The sequence below is a fragment of the Eleutherodactylus coqui genome, chromosome 1 (genome assembly GCF_035609145.1).
Source record: "Eleutherodactylus coqui strain aEleCoq1 chromosome 1, aEleCoq1.hap1, whole genome shotgun sequence".
Lineage (NCBI taxonomy): Eukaryota > Metazoa > Chordata > Amphibia > Anura > Eleutherodactylidae > Eleutherodactylus > Eleutherodactylus coqui.
The window spans coordinates 223,669,364-223,693,558 of NC_089837.1; the positions used below are offsets into that span (position 1 = coordinate 223,669,364).

The window sequence follows — 24,195 nt, forward strand, 5'->3', positions numbered from 1 at the left end:
CTCTTCTGTAAAGAATTGAGGAGGCTGACTCCCACTACGCCGCCCATGTTGGAGTTGGTATTCCACTATAGCTCTACGCTGCTCATAGAGCCTGGCCAACATGTGGAGCGTAGAGTTCCACCGTGTGGGCACGTCGCACAGCAGTCGGTGCACTGGCAGATTAAACCGATGTTGCAGGGTCCGCAGGGTTGCAGCATCCGTGTTGGACTTGCGGAAATGTGCGCTGACCCGGCGCACCTTTCCGAGCAGGTCTGACAAGCGTGGGTAGCTTTTCAGAAACCGCTGAACCACCAAATAAAGACGTGGGCCAGGCATGGCACGTGCGTGAGGCTGCCGAGCTGCAGAGCCGCCACCAGGTTACGGCCGTTGTCACACACGACCATGCCCGGTTGGAGGCTCAGCGGCAAAAGCCAGCGGTCGGTCTGCTCTGTTAGACCCTGCAGCAGTTCGTGGGCCATGTGCCTCTTCTCTCCTAAGCTGAGTAGTTTCAGCAAGGCCTGCTGTCGCGTGTCCACCGCTGTGCTGCCACGCCGCGCGACACCGACTGCTGGCGACATGCTGCTGCTGACCCATCTTGATTGCGAGACAGAGGTTGCGTAGGAGGAAGAGGAGGAGGGTGGTTTAGTGGAGGAAGCATACACCGCCGCAGATACCAGCACCAAGCTGGGGCCCGCAATTCTGGCGGTGGGTAGGACGTGAGCGGTCCCAGGCTCTGACTCTGTCCCAGCCTCCACTAAATTCACCCAATGTGCCGTCAGGGAGATATAGTGGCCCTGCCCGCCTGTGCTTGTCCACGTGTCCGTTGTTAAGTGGACCTTGGCAGTAACCGCGTTGGTGAGGGCGCGTACAATGTTGCGGGAGACGTGGTCGTGCAGGGCTGGGACGGCACATCGGGAAAAGTAGTGGCGACTGGGAACCGAGTAGCGCGGGGCCGCCGCCGCCATCATGTTTTTGAAAGCCTCCGTTTCCACAAGCCTATACGGCAGCATCTCCAGGCTGATCAATTTGGCTATGTGCACGTTTAATGCTTGAGTGTGCGGGTGCGTGGCGGCGTACTTGCGCTTGCGCTCAAACAGTTGCGCTAGTGACGGCTGGACGCTGCGCTGAGAGACATTGCTGGATGGGGCCGAGGACAGCGGAGGTGAGGGTGTGGGTGCAGGCCGGGAGATGGTTGTGCCTGTGTCCTGAGAGGGGGGTTGGATCTCAGTGGCAGGTTGGGGCACAGGGGGAGAGGCAGTGGTGCAAACCGAAGGCGGTGAACGGCCTTCGTCCCACCTTGTGGGGTGCTTGCGCATGCTGGTGGTGGTGGCTCCCAGGCTGATCTTGGCACGACAAACCTTGCACACCACAGTTCGTCGGTCGTCTGCACTCTCAGTGAAAAACTGCCACACCTTTGAGCACCTCGGCCTCTGCAGGGTGGCATGGCGCGAGGGGGCGCTTTAGGAAACAGTTGGTGGATTATTCGACCTGGCCCTGCCTCTACCCCTGGCCACCGCACTGCCTCTTCCAACCTGCCCTGCTGCTGCACTTGCCTCCCCCTCTGAAGACCTGTCCTCAGTAGGCTTAGCAAACCAGGTGGGGTCAGTCACCTCATCGTCCAGCTGCTCTTCCTCCGAATCCTCTGTGCGCTCCTCCCTCGGACTTACTGCCCTTACTACTACCTCTCTGATAGACAAATGTGTCTTATCGTCATCGTCCTCCTCACCCACTGAAAGCTCTTGAGACAGTTGCTGGAAGTCCCCAGCCTCATCCCCCGGACCCCGGGAACTTTGCAAAGGTTGGGCATCGGTCACGACAAACTCCTCCAGTGGGAGAGGAACCATTGCTGCCCAATCTGGGCAGGGGCCCGAGAACAGTTCCTGGGAGTCTGCCTGCTCCTCAGAATGTGTCATTTTCATGGAGTGAGGAGGCTGGGAGGAAGGAGGAGCAGCAGCCAGAGGATTCAGAGTTGCAGCTGTGGACGGCGTCGAAGACTGGGTGGTCGATAGATTGCTGGATGCACTTTCTGCCATCCACGACAGGACCTGCTCACACTGCTCAGTTTCTAATAAAGGTCTACCGCGTGGACCCATTAATTGTGAGATGAATCTGGGGACCCCAGAAACTTGCCTCTCTCCTAATCCCACAGCAGTCGGCTGCGATACACCTGGATCAGGAGCTCGGCCTGTGCCCACACCCTGACTTGGGCCTCCGCGTCCTCGCCCCCGTCCACGTCCTCCAGGCCTACCCCTACCCCTCAGCATGGTGTATTACGAGTAGAGCAGAAACAGAACGCTGTAACTAAATGTGCCGCTTATTGGCCTGTGGTTGGAGGCTGACTTCGCGTACGGAACGCACAGCAGAGCCAGGAAACAATTATGCGCAAGGCTGGGTATTAATCACCGACTACTCCCCCCAGCAGAGACGCAGTAAACTGAAGACAGTGACAGGCAGGCCAAATATAGTATATTTTTACACTTTTTGGGAAAAAGCCCACTGCCTCTGATATACACTGTATTTCGATTTCCCTGTTGGAGGCTGACTTCGCGTACGGAACGCACAGCAGAGCCAGGAAACAATTATGCGCAAGGCTGGGTATTAATCACCGACTACTCCCCCCAGCAGAGACGCAGTAAACTGAAGACAGTGACAGGCAGGCCAAATATAGTATATTTTTACACTTTTTGGGAAAAAGCCCACTGCCTATATAGCCAGTATACCTCTTTCCCTGCCTCACCAGTACTGCCCCTATACTCTGTAAAATGACTGCAGACTGAGGACGCGATGGTCTGCACGCCCGTTATAGAAAAAAAAAAAAAAATTGTGCAACACTGCTAAAAGCAGCCTCAACAGTACTGCACACGGTCAGATGTGGCCCTATGAAGGACCGTTGGGGTTCTTGAAGATGAATATAACACCTAACACTTTCCCTATAGCAGCTACAGCAAGACAGCACTTTCCCTGATCTCTGTCAGCATGCATCTGTGGCGAGCAGCGGGCGGGGCAGATTTAAATACTCGGGTGTCATCTGATCTCCCCAGCCACTCACTGCAGGGGGGTGGGATAGGGCTGGAATGTCACAGGAGGAAGTTGTAATGCCTTCCCTGTGTTTCTATTGGCCAGAAAAGCGCACAAATTTCTCAGGGAAGGAAATGTAATGGAGTCGAGCACCGTGTGGTGCTCGTCTCGAGTAACGAGCATCTCGAACACCCTAATACTCGAACGAGCATTAAGCTCGGACGAGTACGCTCGCTCATCTCTAATATCAACCAAAATTTACCACGAACATAAATGTGTCACAAGAAAAATCTCAGAATCACTTGGAAAAGTAACAGCATCTCAATGTTAATACGATGTGAAATCAGATTTGAAAAATGGAGCTTGGTCAAAAAGGCCAAAACTGGATTGGGCAGGAAGTGATTAAAACTATTATTTATTTTATAGAGGGAAAAAAAAATTACGCATTTTCAGGTTTTTTTTTAAACCCTCCCTGTCCACTCCCTCAAAAAAGAATCCATTTTGGAAATTACATCCCTGGAGGAATTCATCTGGTGGTGTTGTGACCGTTTTGACTTCTCAGGTGTTTTAATTAATTTTTTAACATTGGAGTATAAAAAAAAAAAATTACACTTTTTCCAACAATATGTAGCTTTAGAACCAAAAAAAACAAAAAACACTGTACAATTTGCTGCACAATTTCTCACAAATGTGAGCAGCACCATTAAGCTTTTTGGAGATTTAGCTGGAATGGTGTTCAGGCACCCCAAGTAGTGTCCTTATTTTAAAAACTATACCCTTCAAGGAATTTATCAAGGTGTATAGTGAGCATTTTGATGCAACAGTGGTCTGCACAAATGAATGAGCAGCAGGTGGTGCCAGGAGAAAATTGCAATTTTTTACAGATACTCAATTTCAGTGCCCAATGTGCTGTGCCCAAGCTTGTCCCACCGAGAAAAAGCCAGCTAATTATCATGCTGTGTTTCCTAATTACAGAGACCCTTTTAAGGAAAAAGTTGAATACTACTTCAAGGCGAAGGATTCAGCAAGCTTCCAAAACACTTTCAATTTATTAACAGGTGCTTTACAAAACAAGTTTTACTTCTATCATTCCTTTCTGCCCACATATTCACCAGTAGGCAACATTACTATTAGTGAAGTTTTGTTTGTTTTATGAAATTAAGTCATTTTTTAGGCAGGGTGTGTCTTGGCATAGTAGCCCATGAGATCAGTTCATAGTGAATCAGAGGGGTGCGATAACAAAAACCTGTACAAAGGTAATCACCAATATCAAAAGGCCTGCAAAAAGTTTTCTATAATCCTAGGAAACAAATCCTAAATGGACACAAGTCTGCTAGCTACTGTTGAATCTGCAGGCCAAAGGCAGGATAAAATTTCTGAGGCTACAAGAAGCATATGCAAAAGTAACATTATACTAGAAAATTGTTAATTATACACTTCACTAATACAGTGAAATCTCCCGAAATGGCCACCTCTTTGAAACGACCAACCCCTTTTCCAGATAAGATTTTGGACACATTTTTAGTTCTGCCATTTATTATGCATATTGGTCATCTTCTTTGAGAAGACCACTTTTCAATGCAATTGTGATCATCTCAAAGAGCTTTCACTGTAGATATATGGACAGTATTTTCATAATAAGGATTGTTTTGGTGATTGGTGCCCAGAGGAAAATTCATCTTTTTGAATGCTGCCTTCTAAGGCCACCAACACCTTTGCCGTATGCCTGAATTGTGCCTAAGAGGTTTGGGTGCAAGTCGCATCGGACACCAGTCTTTGTGCTGTCAGATAAGTGGACAGTCTGCACTTTGACATGCATTTGCATCTCCTAATTCTCATCTATCCACGGAAAAGAAGAGGACATATCATGAGTTTTGTATGTGTGAAAGTGTGTTCAACATATAGATAAAAAAAATGCTAGTGTGTTGGATGCCTAAAGGTAATTTTTTTTATTTTTTCGTGTACCCCAAAGGCCTTTCTCATTATTCAAAATGAAAGCTGGTTTTAATTAATTTTCAGTTTGTTCAGTGAATAATATTTACCCTAAAAGTTAATCGTCTAATTCTTGCATGCCCAAGCAAGCATCACAAGACTTACCGTATATACCGGCGTATAAGGCGACGGGGCGTATAAGACGACCCCCCAACTGTCACCTTATACGCCGGTATTCAGTGGAGAAAAAAAAAAAATTTTATTACTCACCTCCCACGGCGTTCTGTCGCGCTCCGGCAGGATGTCGCTCGCTCCGGCAGGCTGTCGCTCGCTCCTCGTCCCCGCCGCAGCATAGCTTTCTGAATGTGGGGCTTGAAATCCCCGCTTCCAGAAAGCTAATACACACGCCGGCAGCCATGACATCATTGAATGGCTGTGATTGGCTAAAGCACACGTGGCTTCAGCCAATCACACTATTCAATGACATCATTGAATGGGTGTGATTGCTAACACGTGCGCCTTCAGCCAATCACAGCCATTCAATGATGTCATTGAATAGTGTGATTGGCTGAAGCCACGTGTGCTTTAGCCAATCACAGCCATTCAATGCTGTCATGGCTGCCGGCGTGTGTATTAGCTTTCTGGAAGCGGGGATTTCAAGCCCCGCATTCAGAAAGCTATGCTGCGGCGGGGACGAGGAGCGAGCGACAGCCTGCCGGAGCGAGCGACATCCTGCCGGAGCGCGACAGAACGCCGTGGGAGGTGAGTAATAAAATTTTTTTTTTTTACACTTTTTTTTTTTTTTGTATTACCGGCGCATAAGACGACCCCCGACTGCAGAGCAGATTTTTCGGGGTTCAAAAGTCGTCTTATACGCCGGTATTTACGGTACTAAAGATGACCTAATGGGCTGCTACAGATTTGGCTTTGGGCTAAACCAGGATGGAGAGTCTGAGGAATTGTGAGATTTTAGAATCCCTGCGAGGAGGTATGAATTTTCCCACAGAAGATATCCAGGTCGCTATCCCAGGAGTAGTCTGCATTAGCAATGACTGAAGACACTGATTTGTGGTACCAAAACAGCAGGTGACAATCGTGGTCAGGCATGCAGGGGTCAGTGCAGGTATACAGGCAAACAATCATAGCACATATCAGATAGTTAGTTATTAGAGATGAGCGAGTACCAAAATGCTCGGGTGCTTGTTACTCGAGTCGAACTTTTCGTAATGCTCGAGAGCTCGTATCAAGTAACGAACCCCACTGAAGTCAATTGGGGACTCGAGCATTTGTGTGAAACACCAGAAAACATGAGAAAGTCAAGGAAACACCACAGAAATGGATAGGGAACAGCAGGGGCAGCATGAATAGGTGCATCTGGGGCACCCTGCTGCCACTATTAAAGGGGTTGTCCCGCGCCAAAACGGTTTGTTTTTTTTTTTAACCCCCCCCCCGTTCGGCGCGAGACAACCCCGATGCAGGGGTTAAAAAAACAACCCGCACAGCGCTTACCTGAATCCCGGCGGTCCGGCGTCTTCATACTTACCTGCTGAAGATGGCCGCCGGGATCCTCTGTCTCCGTGGACCGCAGGGCTTCTGTGCGGTCCATTGCCGATTCCAGCCTCCTGATTGGCTGGAATCGGCACGTGACGGGGCGGAGCTACACGGAGCCGGCATTCTACACGAGCGGCCCCATAGAAGACTGCAGAAGACCCGGACTACGCAAGCGCGGCTAATTTGGCCATCGGAGGGCGAAAATTAGTCGGCTCCATGGGAACGAGGACGCCAGCAACGGAGCAGGTAAGTATAAAACTTTTTATAACTTCTGTATGGCTCATAATTAATGCACAATGTACATTACAAAGTGCATTATTATGGCCATACAGAAGTGTATAGACCCACTTGCTGCCGCGGGACAACCCCTTTAAGCCAAATTGGGGGCAAGAGCCTGGCGGTCACCCCCCTAACAATTTAGTTGGGACAGACCATCATTAGCAAGGCACATGCGCTGGCACATCTTAGCTAAGCACCACACTAGCTGCAACCAAGGCCAATCACTGCCTCCGGGTGACACAGCTGCCTCTTCTACTGAGTTACATGCTGGCATTGCTGTCCAACCCCCTGCACAAGCCTGCGTCCACAGCGCACACAAAATTTTCCCTGCGCAGCGTTCATCTGCCCTCATGCCACACACTCGCTTCATAGCCACACCATCCTCATGTCTATTTATAAGTGTGTCTGCGATGAGGAGGAACCGGAGACACACACTGCAGAGGATTGGCAGGACCAGGCAGCGACCCTCTTTGAAAGTGTGGGCGATAGCCCACAATGCTGATGAGAATTGATGATAAATTGACGTCTGATCATAATTCCAATCCCGTGCCACTCTGTCACAAAATTTTCAGGAGCCGCAAACGTGGGCATAAAGGGGACTCAGGTGCCAGTACTTCTACACATCTCAACAATGCAGCAGCGTATACTAACACCAAAGATTGGTTTGAAGCAGGAGGTGTCGCAAAAGTAACCACCACAGGTATACAGTGACCGTGTGAAAGTTTCATCTCGGATAACGGTAATTTGTAGCAAGAGAGATAATACATGCAGACCAATGCTGATCCCCAGACCCCAAGCAGGAGGAGGACCGAGGTAGGGCCCGCAATACTCTGTGTGGGAAGCACGTGAGCGGGCCCAGGGTGAGGCTTGGTCCCAGCCTCCACCTGGTTGACCCAATGTGCCTTGAATTACATAGATATGGGAAATCCATGTGTCCTCACACAATTCATTCTGTGCATGTGTCAGATAGCTGAACAACGCAATGGGAAAGCTGTCTGCACTCTGCATCCTACCCAAGTCATTCAGTGCATTTGTGCCAGACAGCTGAACACCGCTATGGGAAACATTTGTGCACCCACAGTATAGGCGAACCCCTCAAACATTTCTGTAGCAAGAGTATAGGTGGACCCCTGAAACTTTTCGGTAGCAAGAGTATAGGCGAACCCCTCAAACCTTTCAGTAGCAAGTGTATAGGCGGACCCCTGAAACATTTCTGTAGCAAGAGTATAGGCAAACCCCTCAAACATTGGTGTACCAAGAGTATAGGCGAAGACCTGAAAAAATTTGTTTGCCAAGAGTATAGGCGAAGGCCGGAAAAATTGGTGTACCAAGAGTAAAAGTGTACCCCTGAAAAATTGCTTAACCCCGAGGGCAGGTGAAACCCATAAACATTTTTTAAAGAAACAGCTCGTTGTTGCCCAATTTGTAACAGAGCCTGGATGCAGCCCTCGGAAAACATTAGTTTTAACAGAACCTTTTGGCCCGCAGAAAAATTGGCGGTTCAGCGTGATGACATGCTATTTGAGGAGGAGGAGTAATATCCGAGAGTGATAGACCAAGATGCTTCTCTCCTTTTTGGGGTTATAGAGGATGCATATTTCACCTGTTGCAGCTAAAAGAATCTTTCGGATCCGCTGCTTTCCACCGGTGGAGATGAGAAGTCTGGGGAAATCCAGCCTTTGTTCATCTTTATGAGTGTAAGCATGTCAGCGCTGGCAGTTGACAGGCGGGTACGCTTATCCGTGATGATCCCCCCAGCTGCACTAAACACCCTCTCTGACAAGACGCTAGCGGCAGGGCAGGCCACCACGGAGGATAGTTTTACGATCGGCTATGTACTCCCTCACAATCCTTTTACAGTGCTCCTTCCGACTCAGCCTTAACTGGGGAGTCGTGACACAGTCTTGCTGGGGAGCCATAAAACTGGCAAAGGCCTTGCAGAGTGTTCTCCTGCCTGTGCTGGATATGTTGCCTGATCCCCGCGCCTTCCCTGCTAGTTGGCCCTCTGAACTGCGTCTTCTGCCGCTAATGCTGTCAGATGGGAACTTTAGCATCACTTTTTCCACCAGGGCTCTGCGGTATTGCATCACTCTCGTACCCCTTTCCTCTTTGGGAATAAGAGTGGAAAGGTTCTCCTTATACCGTGAGTCAAGAAGGGTGTACACCCAGTAATCTGTGTTGGCCAGAATGTGTCTAACGCGAGGGTCACGGGAAAGAAAGCCTAACATGAAGTCAGCCATGTGTGCCAGGGTCCCAGTAAGCAACACATCGCTGTTCTCACTGGGAGGATGACTTTCAGGATCCTCCTCCTCCTGCTCTTCAGCCTATACACGCTGAACAGATGAGAGGCAAGCAGCATGGGTACCCTCTGCAGTGTGGCCAGCAGTCTCTTCCCCCTTCTCCTCCTTCTCCCCCTCCAAAACGCGCTGAGATATAAACATGAAGGTGGTTTAGCTATCAAGCGACATACTGTCATCCCCCGTCTCCTGTTCTAACCACAAAGCGTCGGCCTTAATGCTTAGCAGCGAACTTCTCAGCAGGGAAAGTAGCGGGATGGTAACGCTAATGATGGCTGCATCGCCGCTCACCATTTGGGTAGACTCCTTAAAGTTTCCGAGGACCTGGCAGATGTCTGCCATCCATCCCCACTACTGTGTAAAGAACTGCGGAGGCTGACTACCACTCCGCCGCCCATGTTGCAGCTGGTATTCCACAATTGCTCTATGCTGCTCGTAAAGCCTGGCCAACATGTTTAGCGTAGAATTCCATCGCGTGGGCACGTTGCACGGCAGTCGGTGCTCTGGCAGCTGAAACCGACATTGCAGTGTCCTGAGGGTGGCAGCATCCGTGGTGGACTTGCGGAAATGTGCGCAGACGCGGCCCACCATGCCGAGCAGGTGAGACAAGTGGGGGTAGTTTTTCAGAAACCGCTGAACCACCAGATTGAAGATGTGGGCCAGGCATGGCACGTATGTGAGGCTGCCAAGCTGCAGAGCCGCCACCAGGTTACGGTCCTTGTCACACATGACTATGCCCGGTTGGAGGCTCAGCGGCAAAAGCCAGAGGTCGGTCTGCTCTGTCAGACCCTGCAACAGCTCGGGGGCCGTGTGCCTCTAGTTACCTAAGTTGATTAGTTTCAGCACGGCTTGCTGATGCTTGCCCACCGCTGTGCTGCCACGCTGCGCGCTACCGACTGCTGGCGACGTGCTCACACTTCTTAATTGAACGGTGGAGGTGGCGGAGGAGGAGGAGGAAGGGCTTTGGAGGAGGTGGCATAATACGCCACAGAAACCAGCACCGAGGTAGGACCCGCTATCCTCGGTGTGGGTAGCACGTGAGTGGTCCCATGCTCTGACTCGGTTCCAGCCTTCACCAAGTTCACCCAATGTGCCATCAGGGAGATATAGTGTCCCTGCCCACCAGTACTCGTTAAATGGACCTTCCGCAGTATGTTGCGGGAGACGTGCTGGTGTAGGGCGGGGATGGTACACCGGGAAAAATAGTGGCGACTGGGGACCGAGTAGCGCGGCACTGCCGCTGCCATCATGTTTTTGAAAGCCTCCGTTTCCACAAGCCTGTACGGCAGCATCTCCAGGCTGATTAATTTGGCAATGTGCATGTTTAAAGCTTGTGCATGCGGGTGGGTGGCGGCATATTTCCACTTTCACTCCAACGCTTGTGTTAGCAACAGCTGAACGCTGCGCTGAGAGAAATTGCTGGATAGAGTGGAGGACCGTGAAGGTGAGGGTGTGGGTGCAGGTCGGGAGGCACTCGTGCCTGCGTCCAGGGAGGAGGATTGGATCTGTGTGGCAGGTTGTGGCACAGGGGAAGAGGCAGTGGTGTGATCCGAAGGCAGTAAATGGTCTTCGTTCCACCTTGTGGGGTGCTTGGCCATCATATGCCTGAGCATGCTGGTGGTGGTGAGGCTGGTATTGGTGGCTCCCTGGCTGATCTTGGTGTGGCACAGTTTGCACACCACTGTTCGTCGGTTGTCCGTAATCTCACTAAAAAACATCCACACCTTTGAACACATAGTCCTCTGCACGGAGGCTTGCCGCAAGGGGGTGCTGTGGGAAACAGTTGGGGGATTCTTTGCTCTGGCCCTGCCTCTCCCCCTGGCCACCCCACTGCCTATTCCAACCTGTCCTGCTGCTGCACTTGTCCCCCCCTCTGAAGCCCTGTCTTCAGTAGGCTTAGCAAGCCAGTTGGGGTCAGTCACCTCATCGTCCAGCAGCTCTTCCTCTGAATCCTCTGTGCGCTCCCTCGGACTTACTGCCCTTACTACTACCTCACTGACAGACAACTGTGTTTCATCATCCTCATCCACAAAAAGCTCTTCAGAGGTGCAGTCCCTAGGCCGGGAGTAGTGGACTGCATAGAAGACTTGGGGTTCGACACATTGCTGGATGTGTTATGTGCCATCCACAATAGGACCTGCTCGCACTGCTCTGTTTGTAATAAAGGTCTATAACGCGGACCCGCAAATTGTGATATGAAGCTGGGGAGCATAGAGACTTGGCTCTCACCTAATCCCTCAGCAGCCGGCTGTGATTCACCCCGCCCAGAACCTCGGCCTGTGCCCACACCCTCACTTGGACGCCCGCGTCCACGTCCTCGATCCTTACCTGTACTCCTCATTATACCGGATTTAGGATAGAGCAGAGCCCAAATAAATTACCCCACTGTACAGCGCTGAGAACTGGGGCTAATTCACCGCACACAGAGACTTGTAGATACCGGGGGCTCTATGCTGTTACCGGAAAAAACAAAACCGCTGTCTTGCGCTAATACCTAGGGGTCATTTACCGCTCACAGAGACTTGTAGATAAAAGAGGCTGTATGGAGTGGCAGAAAACTATTAACCCAGTGGATAGTGCTGATAACTGCGGCTACCTCAACCCTCCCAAGGAAAAGGTACTGTGAGACGCTCTGCACTGGGGCAGAAAACTATAAAGCCAGTGAATGGTGCTGATAACTGCGGCTACTTCACCGCACCCAAGGAAAGGGTATTGTGAGATGCTCTGCACAGTGGCAGAAAGCTATAAAGCCAGTGAATAGTGCTGATAACTGCGGCTACTTTACCCAACACAGAGAATGGTATCTGTGAAATGCTCTGCAAGGGGCCCAGGGAATATTAGCGCACTCTTTAGCAAGGAGAACTCAGCCTAATGCACTGCACACATATAACGGTATAGCTTAAATGCTCTGCAGTGGCCCAGGAAATATTAGCGTACTATTTAGCGATGAGAACTCTGTCTAATGCACTGCATACATAGAATGGTATAGCTGAAATGCTCTGCACAGGCCTAGATTTAAAAAAAAAAAAGGTGCACTACTGTTCCCAGCCAGCCACAACAGTAATCCACACAATAAGGAGTAGCCCTAAGAAGGACCATTGGGGTTCTTTAAGACAGGATCCCTACTCTAACACTTTCCCTATATCAGCAGCAGCACTTTCCCTAACCTCTGCCAGCGTGTATCTGAGGCGAGCCGTGGGCGGGACCGCTTTAAGTACTCGGCGGTCACCTGATCGGCCCAGGCACTCACTACTGTGGGGTGGGATAAGTCTGGAAAGTCACAGCAGGAAGTGGTAATGCATGTCTATTGGCTAGAAAATGGTGCTAAACATGCGGGGAAGGGAAACGAAATTGACTCGAGTACCACGTCGTGTTCGTCTCGAGTAACGAGCATCTCGAGTACCCTACTACTTGAACGAGCATCAAGCTCGGACGAGTGTGCTCGCTCATCTCTATTAGTTATACATGATAAGAAGCAATCTATATCCAAAACAGAAAAACACCTTCGTACCAGTATGGGAACCTAAAGGTTCGGCTCAGGAACAGGGCAAGAAAGAAGAGCCCTTAAAGAGGTTATATCAGATTAGAAAAATATGGCTGCTTTCTTCCAGTTGCAGTACCAGCCAAAGTCCATGGATAAGAGTGGTGCCGTTCTTGTAAGACAGCGGTCATGTTTTTCTATTCTGATACAACCGGTTTAAAATGCATTTGACCATTGGGGAGTGAGTAGAGAGTAGATGAACTGTTGAATGCAGGCCCTTTGGGAAGGCAAGTATCAGCTCAAGAGAGCAGAGGTTCCAGTGGGAGAATGGTAGTGGTGAGCGGTAGGGGTCAGCATCAGGACCAAATGAAGTGACAGGGGGAAAAGGTAGGAGTGCTGAAAAAATGGTTAAGGATGAAAGGATTGAGAAGAGAAACATGAAAACAAATTAGGTATATGCAAGGATGCTGGAAGGTATAGATTATAGAACAGAGGATCGATCTGACTGAGAAGCATGTAAGGACCCAAGAATGGGAGCAAATATTTAAAAAGAAGCCTTGAGAAGCATGTGTTTTAAAGAGAAACAAACTATATGTCCAGGCTAAAACTGAGGAGTTCTCCTGTACTTCTTATCCACATTCCTTTGAATCATGATATGACCTTCCTTAAGGGAACCTGTCACTGGCTATGAGCACCATAACCTAAGTTATGCTGCTCATAGGGCAGGTTTCCAGGAGCCCGGGGAGGTATTTTTTATACTTACTCAAATACTAGTGTCTGAGCTGTCAGCCCTGTGGCTGATCCCTATGGAAGCAAGTGCACGAAGCCTGCAGCTTTGAGTCCAATGACACAGTCCATGCTCTAAATGCACGGTCCACACACTGACTTTCAGGGCTGACAGCACAGGGAGGTGAGGTAGTATAAAAAATACCTTTCTGAGTTCCTGGAAATCTTCCCTATGTGCACCATAACGTAGATTATAGTGCTCATAGCAGGTGATAGAATAACTTAAAGGAAACGTTCGTCAAATATGAAGCAAGTCCATGAGAACGTTGTAGGCTGCTGGTACTTCAGAAGGTGAGGAATAAGAAAAAGAAACCATAAGATGCTCTCCATACACAATGACGAGGAGCTAATTTGAGTGGACTCTCCCATTTGATTACTGCTGAAATACGCATAAAGAGGGAAAAATTCTGAGGTGAGTCTACAAAAATGTAATTTGCATGCTCAACATGATCGCTAGACTGTGGGTGGTAGGCTAAAAAGAAATCCAGCTTAACTTCCAATAACCTGCAGAGCATACACCACCTAGAAATACACGAAATACCTTTGCCAGAGACAATGTACTGAGGCAGTCCATGTAGACAGAATATATGCTTGACTAAAAAGGAGGTTAAATGAGTAGCAGAAGGAAGACTAGACAGTGGAATAAAGTGATAAAGTGTGGCATTTTGGAGAAAAGATCACCACTTCCCAGATCGCTATGCAATGAGAAGAACTTGGGAAATCATTAAAGAGTACCTGCACTTTCAATCTACTTAGCTTGTACTCCCTTAGCGGGTTTCGGCTACTCCCAGCAGCTGATGACAGCCCCATATAGCGCTCTATGGCTCTGTCTTTAACTGCTGCAATGAGCCGAAAATGGCCGATGGAGCACGTGCACTACAGAGAGACTATGAAGGTACTCTTAAAAAAGTTCATAGCAACATGTCTCCATGCATTTCTGGGACACACAAAAGTAGTTTCAAGCAGGCAAGTCTTTGGTGAGACCCTCTATTTTGGGCACAAGAAGGGCAAATCACTACAAAATACTCAACATCTTGAGCCAGTTGATGAGAGATATTTTAAGTAGAAAGTCTTACACATCCTAGGATGACCAGGAAATGTTTGTGATCCATGTAGATTATTACAAATTTTGAGCTCCCTCCAACATGCTTCCACTCCTGAAGGGTCAATTTATGATGAGAAATTCATGGTAGCAGATACTGTAGCTCTTCTAAGCAGAAGAAGAGGCTCATGCACAGTGAAATCTGGCGTGTCTGCCTGCAGCAGACAACAACTATATGTGCATGCACCGCTCCAAGGATGTTCACTGCATGTGCGAGATTTGTGGATGACATCAGTTAAAGAGAAAGGGGCATGTTTACAGAGGAGACTTTGGGCGGCTGGAATGGTACAGGTAGCTCCCAGTTTATTTGGACCTAGGTAACATATGGCGTGGGAGGTTTTTTTTGTTTTTTTTTTAAAAAAAAAAAAGCTTCTCTACAGGTATGTTGGTCTTATGAGCAGTACAAGAAACATGTTTAGAAGGCTTTAATAATTGCATATATTGCTGCAAATGGTTCAGAAAGTTAACATTTCGGGACAGATTCCCTTCAGCTTGGGGGCCATTTCTGGAAACATTGATGTGCAGTGCTGTTGTTTTATCTAAATACTGTTGTGGGGGGGAAAAAAGCTGTCTTACCATTTGCAGTTTGATTGATGGTGTACGACTAAGTGGCTGTCCAACTGGGCTGAAACTACCTGCAAAAGACAAAATGCATAGGTTTTTGGGACTGTTACCACTAGTCAACTGTTGTGAAAACAAAACAAAATTTGATAGATGACCAAGATAGATAAGAGTTGGAGGCAGCAACAATCAATACCACAAAGTACTAAACTATAACTGTTATCCACAAGCTGGTCCAACAGGATTGTTGTGCAGACGCATTTTTAAGAGATTTAGAAGGAAAGTGAAATATTGGAACGATTCAGGATGATTATATGCTGCAAATTATATATATATATATATATATATATATATATATATATATACACACATATATGATTGTTGTTACAAATATTTCTGCCACATACATTCACAGAGATATTTCCACATAATGGAAAATTGACTCAACATGCATTAAAGAGAACCTTACACTTGTGTTTTGCTACCAGTTTTTTATTGTTTATATGCAAAGACTATTCCATAGCGATGTTAGACGGATGGGTATTTTGTATGTTGATATATGTTTTCTGTGCCCAATGATGCATGTCATGTGATGGACTATAACCAATGGTTATGAAGCATTAATGAGGGTGATTGGTTGCTCAGGTGACATCTCACCACCATACCCCGTTGGAAGTCTGTCAACTCTACACTTCGTGGCATTCTGATGGTTTCTGTACTGGGATATGCCTGTGTAAGAATGAATGAATAGACCACAGTGTAGCGTTAGGCTCCGCCTCCTCCCATCTACATGTACACTCTCCTGTCCTAGGACGATTTCAAAAGGTTGCATGGACAGCAGTCACTTTGTGGCACTCCTGTACAACCTCTTTAAAGGAGTTGTTTACTTAAAAGAAAAAACATGTTCAAATACCCCTATGAGAAATTCTGAGTTAAAGAGTCACTGATGAGCAGAGCTTTAAGTAATTAAAGTACAAGTTATACAATCCTTTTCCATAAAACTATATAGTAATCTGCTCGGCTCCTCCTGCTCTATAACATGATGCCTTCCGTTTGGACAGCATGTTCAAGCCGACAGATTCCCTTTAAATAACAAATAGTTAGCCCCACAAAAAATTCTCTAAAGGGAACTACTAAACATGTAAAAAAAAGTATTTTTACACCTCGCCTTTCATTAGTTATTTTTAGAGAATTCATTTTTTGTGGGGGCTATTTGTGAAATAAGAATGATCTGGTGGTGAGTGATAAGAACTCTTTAAAGGTAGTCTGTCAGCACCTATGCACTCCATAAATTAAACTAGTCCTCTAGTTTTATGCACACGCAATATAGTCTGCAGAATGCATGTAGACACAACTTTAACAGCGCACAGCAAGGGAACAGCAGGGAAGAGAAGTATAATACTCATATCCCTGGTTTCAGAAGATCAGGTCCTATGAGCCCAGACAGATTCCTTTTAAAAAGGAAGTTGGAAATATTTTAAATGCTCAACCTTTGCGACTGGGCTTTATTTAGTACTCTAGTGATTAGGTGTTGATACATACAATGGTACTGTGGGACTTAACATGGTGTACTGGTTATGTTGGGGTTAGGTGTGAGGTAATGGGCTCAGAGGCAGTGACTGATCACATGATGGTGACATCACAGGTCCTGTAAGCACACGGCTGCTGTCTGACTCAAACTGTAAGACAGAAAAATGAATCTTTTAGCAAAGCCTAGATAGTATCAACATGCTTTCTGAATGTAAATATATATTGAAATGCCATGTTTAATCTGCACAACTATGATATTCCATACACTGCCATAAAATTGTGACAATCACCCTAGTTGTCAATCCCTTGTCACAAGATACCACCTCTGTGACAAGGAATTGACAACCAGGGTCATGTAGCAGTGAAGAAAATTTCCTTCTTGTGCGATATCAATCAGCGATGATGGAGGACCACAGTACTGGTACTGCAGTACCAGTGCATAATTTAAATGGTAAATACATTATATTTAAACTGGTTGCCTTTGGGATAAGCACCATCATTTCCTTCACAGATGTAATGAAACTTTAAAAAAAATGTATCCATTATGAAGCCTGCAATAGATTAGCACCATGTAGATATAATGCAGGAAAAATATATCAATGCTCACATCAGCCTCTGTCCCTAATTAGGTTCACAATCTTAATTTCTCCACTACACACAGGCCAATTTCATAAGACTGCAATAAGCCTAATAATATGATTTTGAAGTGTAGGAGGAAACCTCCGCAAACATACAAAGTAAGTGAAACATACACAGTTCATACAAATGCTGGCCTTGGTCTGATAAGAATCTAGAACCCCAGAGCTGGAGAGTAATCATGTTAACCCTAGAGCCACCATGTTGGCTGAAAAATATATAAAATATTAACACAGAAACCAACAGTGGTATTTCCTATAGAGACACATTACTAAAAAGCAGACGGATATCGATTGGAAGCATTTCTTGTATGTTATTTTTTTCTTTCTCAAACATATGCTATATGAAAATAATGGTATTACTAAATGAGAAGAGAGAACTAAGCAATGGAAATTTAAGAAGTCTTGAAAGGACAGAGCAGCCTTCAGGCGGCAAAACAGGACCTGTGTGTTTAATGCTGACCACAAAAGGAGCTCCAAAAGCCCTCAGGTTTCAGTAAAAGTATTATAGAGAAGTCTAAACAGTAATTTGCATTGTATACAGAACATCACGCAATGAGCTTGGCAGGGTTGAACAATGATCAAGTGCAAGGAAAAAGAAAGAAAGTTTTTCAGAGTACTAAACTTCTAAACCTAGTATTAGACTTCTAAATTTCAGGCAAATGTTTGCGACATCATACATACATATAGTGCAATAGAATGATACACCTTTTTACCAAATTTGCACTGCATGATCTACCCAGAAAGTTAGCCCTAAATTAAACAGGCTACAAATGTTTAACCAGTGTTCCTTGCACACAGCAGGATTAAAAAATGAGTGGATATCCCTTCTCATGGGTGAGTTCAACTAGTTATACCCTTGTGAACAGTTGCATAAAATCAAATATGAAACCCTATTCATAAACACATTGGAAAAGTGGCTGCCCTTTCAACTGCAAGTGCCATTATTATGAAACAAAACATGAAGGCTCTGCATGCAGTATCTCTGCCTCAAAGTCATGGGCCACACAAGCAAAGAACAAATTATCAGTGCTAAGAGGAAAAAAAAAAAATCGCTATTGCAACGAAGATATAACTTGAAATTTCATAAATTAATACCGTATATTCCGGCGTATAAGGCGACGGGGCGTATAAGACGACCTCTCAACTGTCACCTTATACGCCGGGAATACAGCGGTGCAAAAAAAGAAATCATTACTCACCTCCCCCGGCGTTCTGCGGCGCTGCTGCAGGATGTCGCTCCCTCCTGGTCCCCGGCAGAGCATTGCTTTCTGGACGCGGGGCTTGAAATCCCCGCCTCCAGAAAGCTAATACTGTGATTGGCTAACACACGCCGTCAGCCAATCACAGTCATTCAATGACATCATTGAATGGCTGTGATTGGCTAAAACACACGTGCCTTCAGCCAATCACAGCCATTCAATGATGTCATTGAATGGCTGTGATAGGCTGACGGCGTGTGTTAGCCAATCACAGTATTAGCTTTCTGGAGGTGGGGATCTCAAGCCTTGCATTCAGAAAGCAATGCCCTGCCGGGGACCAGGAGGGAGCGACAGCCTGCAGCAGCGCCGCAGAACGCCGGGGGAGGTGATTTTTTTTTTGGACACTTTCTTTTTTTTGTATTACCGGCGTATAAGATGACCCCCGACTTCAGAGCAGATTTTTGGGGGTTCAAAAGTCGTCTTATACGCCGGTATATACTGTATTTATTTATTAATTATTATTACAAAAGTACACAGATGTGCAATAACATACAATTGTATACAAATGCTTTGTTTTGAATTACAAACTGCCTCAACAAGGGCATATAGCTTCCTGATAAAGAAATAAATGTACAAAATATGTAAAATAGCGGCTTGATGAGCAACAGTTATATATTCTACGTGTGTTGCAAAGAGATGAGACTACAACTATATGCAAACTACAGCCTCACGTGGAGAAAGATGCACAAAAACCAGACGAGAAACAAAAAGCGGCTAATAACTCAGGAGGCAAGTCAAAAATGCTGAAGGGAGGACACCAGCACAAATCAGCAGATAAAAGAATCAATAAGATCACCGGCCACACCAATTTGTCAAACGGGCTACAGAGAGTGTCCAAGTTGTGCAAACTAGAGAGGCACCAAAAGAAGAAAAGATAGTAAGAAAGAGAAGTAGGAAATGGGACCAGGGGCCTGACCGTTCAGAAACCATTCCTGTTAACATCGGAGCAGTGTAAGCAAAGCAGGGGGACCAAATCGACTGAAACCGTTCTAAGTTGCCCGGAGGTATAACGGACAATTTTTTGTTGATCATGTATGCCTTTTTCCTCGTTTTAAAAAAACCCTACATGTTACCCCAATCCTTTGCATGGACATACAAGAGGGCTCAGGAGTAAAAAGTAAGTGAGCGGGAGTGGGGGAAAATGGTCGGGAAAGGTTTTGAAGAAAGGCTTCCTTTGGCATTTTAGGCAAATTATAACCACAGTTAGTATTAGACAGTATGCCCTTATCCGTAATCTCTGAACCTTGGAGCAAAGGCATCAAATTGTGCTATATATCCCCTGCACAAAGAGTTTTAACCTCTTCCTGACACAGCTGGTTTTGTTATGACTGGCACAGCTTCATTTTTCAAATTTGACATGTCACTTTATGTGGAGATAATATGTAAATTTTAAAAGACATTATTTTGTAAACGCAAAATTTTGCCCATTATGTTTATATATTTAAAGAATCCCAAATTAACAGAAAATGTTAAAAAATTGCAATTTTCAAAATTTATTTCCATGCCACACAAAATAGTTAATAAATAACACTTACCATATGTTGTCGTAATTTTTGTTAAAAAAAACTAATTTTTTTCTTTTTCTATTAATGAAGCTGTGTGAGGACATGTTATTTAGAGCAGGGTTCCCCAACTCCAGTCCTCAGGGACCCCCAATAGGCCATGTTTTCAGGATTTCCTCAGTGTTGCACAGGTGATGTAATTATTATCAGTGCCTCAGACATTGCCAGCGGTGTTCTTACCATAGGATATCCGGAAAACATGACCTGTTGGTGGTCCCTGAGGACTGGAGTTGGGGACTCCTGATTTAGAGGATGCATTGACCTTTTCATTAGTACTATTTGAGAGTACATACGGCTTCTTGATCATATTGTATTCCATTTTTGAAAGGGGGTGAACAAAAAACAGCAAGTCTGGCAAACTTTCTTTGAAAGTTTACTTTGGAAGCTAAATAATGTAATCAATTAATTGGGTTGTTACAAACTGGCAAAAACAATTGTGTAGTTTTTTTTATATAGCAAAAGTTTTAAATGGGGAAAATATGTTTGCTTTTTTTTTCTTTAGTATTTCCAAACATTTTTTTAAATGTTTTTTATTTAAATATTTTTTTAAATGTCTTTTAATTTTAAATCGACTTTGGGACCTCACTAAGCGATTGCTTAATCAGTCTTTCAACTTTGGAATTGCAATGTACTATGCCTGCCAGTACAGGCAGCCTATAAAGCCTTGCCTCTGATTATCTTCGATCGCAGCAGTTGCAAAAGGACCAAAGCCATAGCCAGACTCCCACAGTAGTTGCATGGGCACATCTCCTGTGCTTGTGTGATCATCGGTGAACATGTGAGGTATGTACATCAATGATCACACAGGCGCAAGAGCTGCACCCAATCCCTTGCAGTTTTGTGATACATAAGTACATCAAATGTCAGTCTGGCATTAAAGTACCTCTAGAGCATTTCTTCTCAGACTCTGAGGTGGGCCTCAATAGTGAGGCGCTCCATAATTAAAGTGGCCCAACATGCCTCTCAAGCATCCCAAAGGAGGAGAATCTTGCTGTCTCAGGACTTGATGTTTCTGTTGTGAAAGATGCAATACATCACAGAATGTTTTATCCAGGAAAACATTCTCCAGGGCAAAACAGGAACCGGAAGTTTCATACAGATAGAACTTTCTTACTGTGCCAGAAAGACAGAATGTAGCTAGCAATGTTCTTGGCACTGTGGAACATAAGAAAATTGCCACAGCACATTACGTGCATCACATTTACTTGTCCCTGTTTTGACATGCATGTGGACCAGTAATAAGGCCAAGGCATAACTATGGTTCAGCTGGTAAGGCCCTAGAAGAAAGGTGTGAAAAGCCTAGCTCTGGAGGAAACATCAACACAAGAACTGCTGGTCGGGTGTTACAAAGTGTGGATTTTGCATTACCGAATGAGGGTAAGATTATTATACTGCTGCGTAGAGAAAATGCCACACCATGAAGATTTGTCACTGCTTTATGCAATTTTCAGAGTATAGTCAGACAAACAAGTTATGCAAACTGACGGAGTTTCGGATATGGGAGCATGATAAAAAGTTTGGAGACAATATCATGCCCATGGAATCTGCTTTGTTATGTTTTTTTTGTGTCCGGATAAAGATTAAAAAGTTGAAATTCCTCTAAGACAAGGTCAAGAGCCATTTAATCAAAGGCTTACTAAAGGTTTCTTTATAGGGATATGTACAGCGGCTTGATCTCTGAGTTGTAATGTGACAAAAACTCAGTGAGATGACAACCGTGAGTCGAATTTGGAGACAGTTGTCAGCAGAACGAAATGTGCATTGTCGTAGTAGGACTGCAGCACAGAGATAAGCGCCAAAATGCACAGAGCGATGCAACCAGCATCGTGCAGTAGCGGCTCCCCAATCCACAGCTGATGACACACTTTGAATTGTACAGGCAGATTTGGATACTCCAATATCAATGATGATAGTTTTGCACGAATTGGCTACAACACATGTAGGGTCAAGCCATCTGTTGCAAAGAATGCGTCTCACAAAACACCATCGCTGTGAATGCTTGCAGTGGTGTCACTCCAGTTACCTCCTGTGAAGAATAGCATAATGTGGTGTTCAATGACAAACTGAGATTCTGGCTCAGCAATTCTGTTTACCGAGCTAGGGTCTGGAGGCGACAGGACATTTGGGCTGATCCTACTGCCATTTTGGAGTGCCACACAGCTCATCAATGTGGAGTCATCCATCAAAAGCTGACCTCCTCTAGTACACATCAGAGGCACACTGATGGCATGTTATGTTGATAAGGGTGCACCCAATCCCATTTTCCAACAGGATAATGTGCAGCCCCACACAGCAAATATCACCAGGCATGCTTTGCATAGTGTCAAAGTCATTTCTAAGCCAGCCTGATCCCCAGATTTCTCTCCAGTCAAGAATCTACGGTACACAACTGGCCATACAATGAATTCTTTCCCACAGTCTAGTAATAGAGATGAACTGTGGACTATAGACAATACCACATGGCCAAAATTACCCCAAGAGAATATTCAAGCCATCTTTAAATCGATGCCACGTCACATTAACAATTGTATCACCCCAATATGGTGGCCTCACTACTTACTTACATCCTGCTTATTGGGCTACAGGAGATGAGTAATTGTTTGAAATGAAAACATATTGTTCAGAACCTAATTCTCTATCTGTGCTGCATTTTGTCTCATTTCAAGCATTCCTTTGTGTTGTGGCCAGTTTCTCTGTTAGGCAGTGTATACGCAATGTCAAACAACGGCAACGGTGGTTTAGAGCACAGTGTCAGTAGACTGCAGTGGAAATGCATTATTTACAGTCGTAAATCATGCTTCACCATTTGGTAGTCTCAATCTGGTTTTAGTGGATGTAAAAAGAACACCTCTTTTCCAAAATTTGTCATTCCAAATGTATTCTGCTCAAGGACGAACAGTCTGGGCTGTCTGATAGTTTGGGTTGAGTTCCTTCATTCAAGTGAAGTGAAATCTTTAGGTTAATAACATTCTAAAACTGTGTGTTCCCAACTCTGGGTTATTCATTTGGAGAAGGCCCTTTGCTTTTCCAGCATGCAACCCTGCACAAAATGCAACTAATTAAAAAGTTAGCCAAAATATGTATTAAAATCCAATATCAGTGCTTTAGTTCTTTAACTTCTAAAAACTGAAGTGAAGTACAGTTTTTTCAATGGAGAAAATGCAACTTGAATTCCTTTCGCTATTAGGCTGGGTTCACACAGGGCGGATTCCCGTCGGAAATCTCGCGGTTTGGCCGCAGCAAAAACCGCGAGATTTCCGCCGGGAGAACCGCCGCGGTGTAAGCTGCGGCGGCTTTGAAGCGGCTCGGCCGCATGCTTTTACCGTTGCGGCGGCACTCCCATAGAGAAGAGCGCGGCCGTGATGTAAATAAACAACAAAAAAAAGTAAATAGACATGCTGCATCTTTTGAAACCGTGGCTGCGGCGGCCGCAGCCGCGGTTTTAACCGGGTTTACCGCAGCGGATTAGCCGTCCCGTGTGGACAAGATTTCTGAGAAATCTCATCCACATGGCTGGCTAATCCCGAGATTAGCGGCCGCGGGCGGATCTGCTGCGGCAAAACCGCGGCAAATGAGCCCTGTGTGAATCCAGCCTTATGTTGTCACGTAAAGTGATGTGATTCTAAACTGTATTGTGAACTGCTAGGTTAGAATCCAGGAATCATTAAAGGGGTTGTCCCGCGAAAGCAAGTGGGGTTATACACTTCTGTATGGCCATATTAATGCACTTTGTAATGTACATTGTGCATTAATTATGAGCCATACAGAAGTTATCAGAAGTTATTCACTTACCTGTTCCGTTGCTAGCGTCCTCGTCTCCATGGTGCCGTCTAATTTTCAGTGTCTAATCGCCGGATTAGACGCGCTTGCGCAGTCCGGTCTTCTTCTTTTCTGAATGGGGCCGCTCGTGCCGGAGAGCGGCTCCGTGTAGCTCCGCCCCGTCACGTGCCGATTCCAGCCAATCAGGAGGCTGGAATCGGCAATGGACCGCACAGAAGCCCTGCGGTCCACCGAGGGAGAAGATCCCGGCGGCCATCTTCACCAGGTAAGTAAGAAGTCACCGGAGCGCGGGAATTCAGGTAAGCGCTGTGCGTTTTGTTTTTTTTAAGTCCCTGCATCGGGTTTGTCTCGCGCCGAACGGGGGGGCTGTTGAAAAAAAAAAACCCGTTTCGGCGCGGGACAACCCCTTTAAGTTGTTCTTGTCAATTATTTCAAAAACC

At 46.1% G+C, this 24,195-nt stretch overlaps 1 protein-coding gene across 2 annotated transcripts in view; it reads right to left on the reverse strand.

The window, feature by feature from the left end:
* Positions 1–24,195, reverse strand: part of AHI1 (Abelson helper integration site 1) — a 185,961-nt gene that overhangs the window by 38,149 nt on the left and 123,617 nt on the right. For both annotated transcript variants that reach the window (XM_066605823.1, XM_066605816.1), the window contains exon 20: positions 15,002–15,060. In XM_066605823.1, the coding sequence (XP_066461920.1) occupies positions 15,002–15,060 (59 nt within the window). The remainder of the gene's footprint in view (positions 1–15,001; positions 15,061–24,195) is intronic.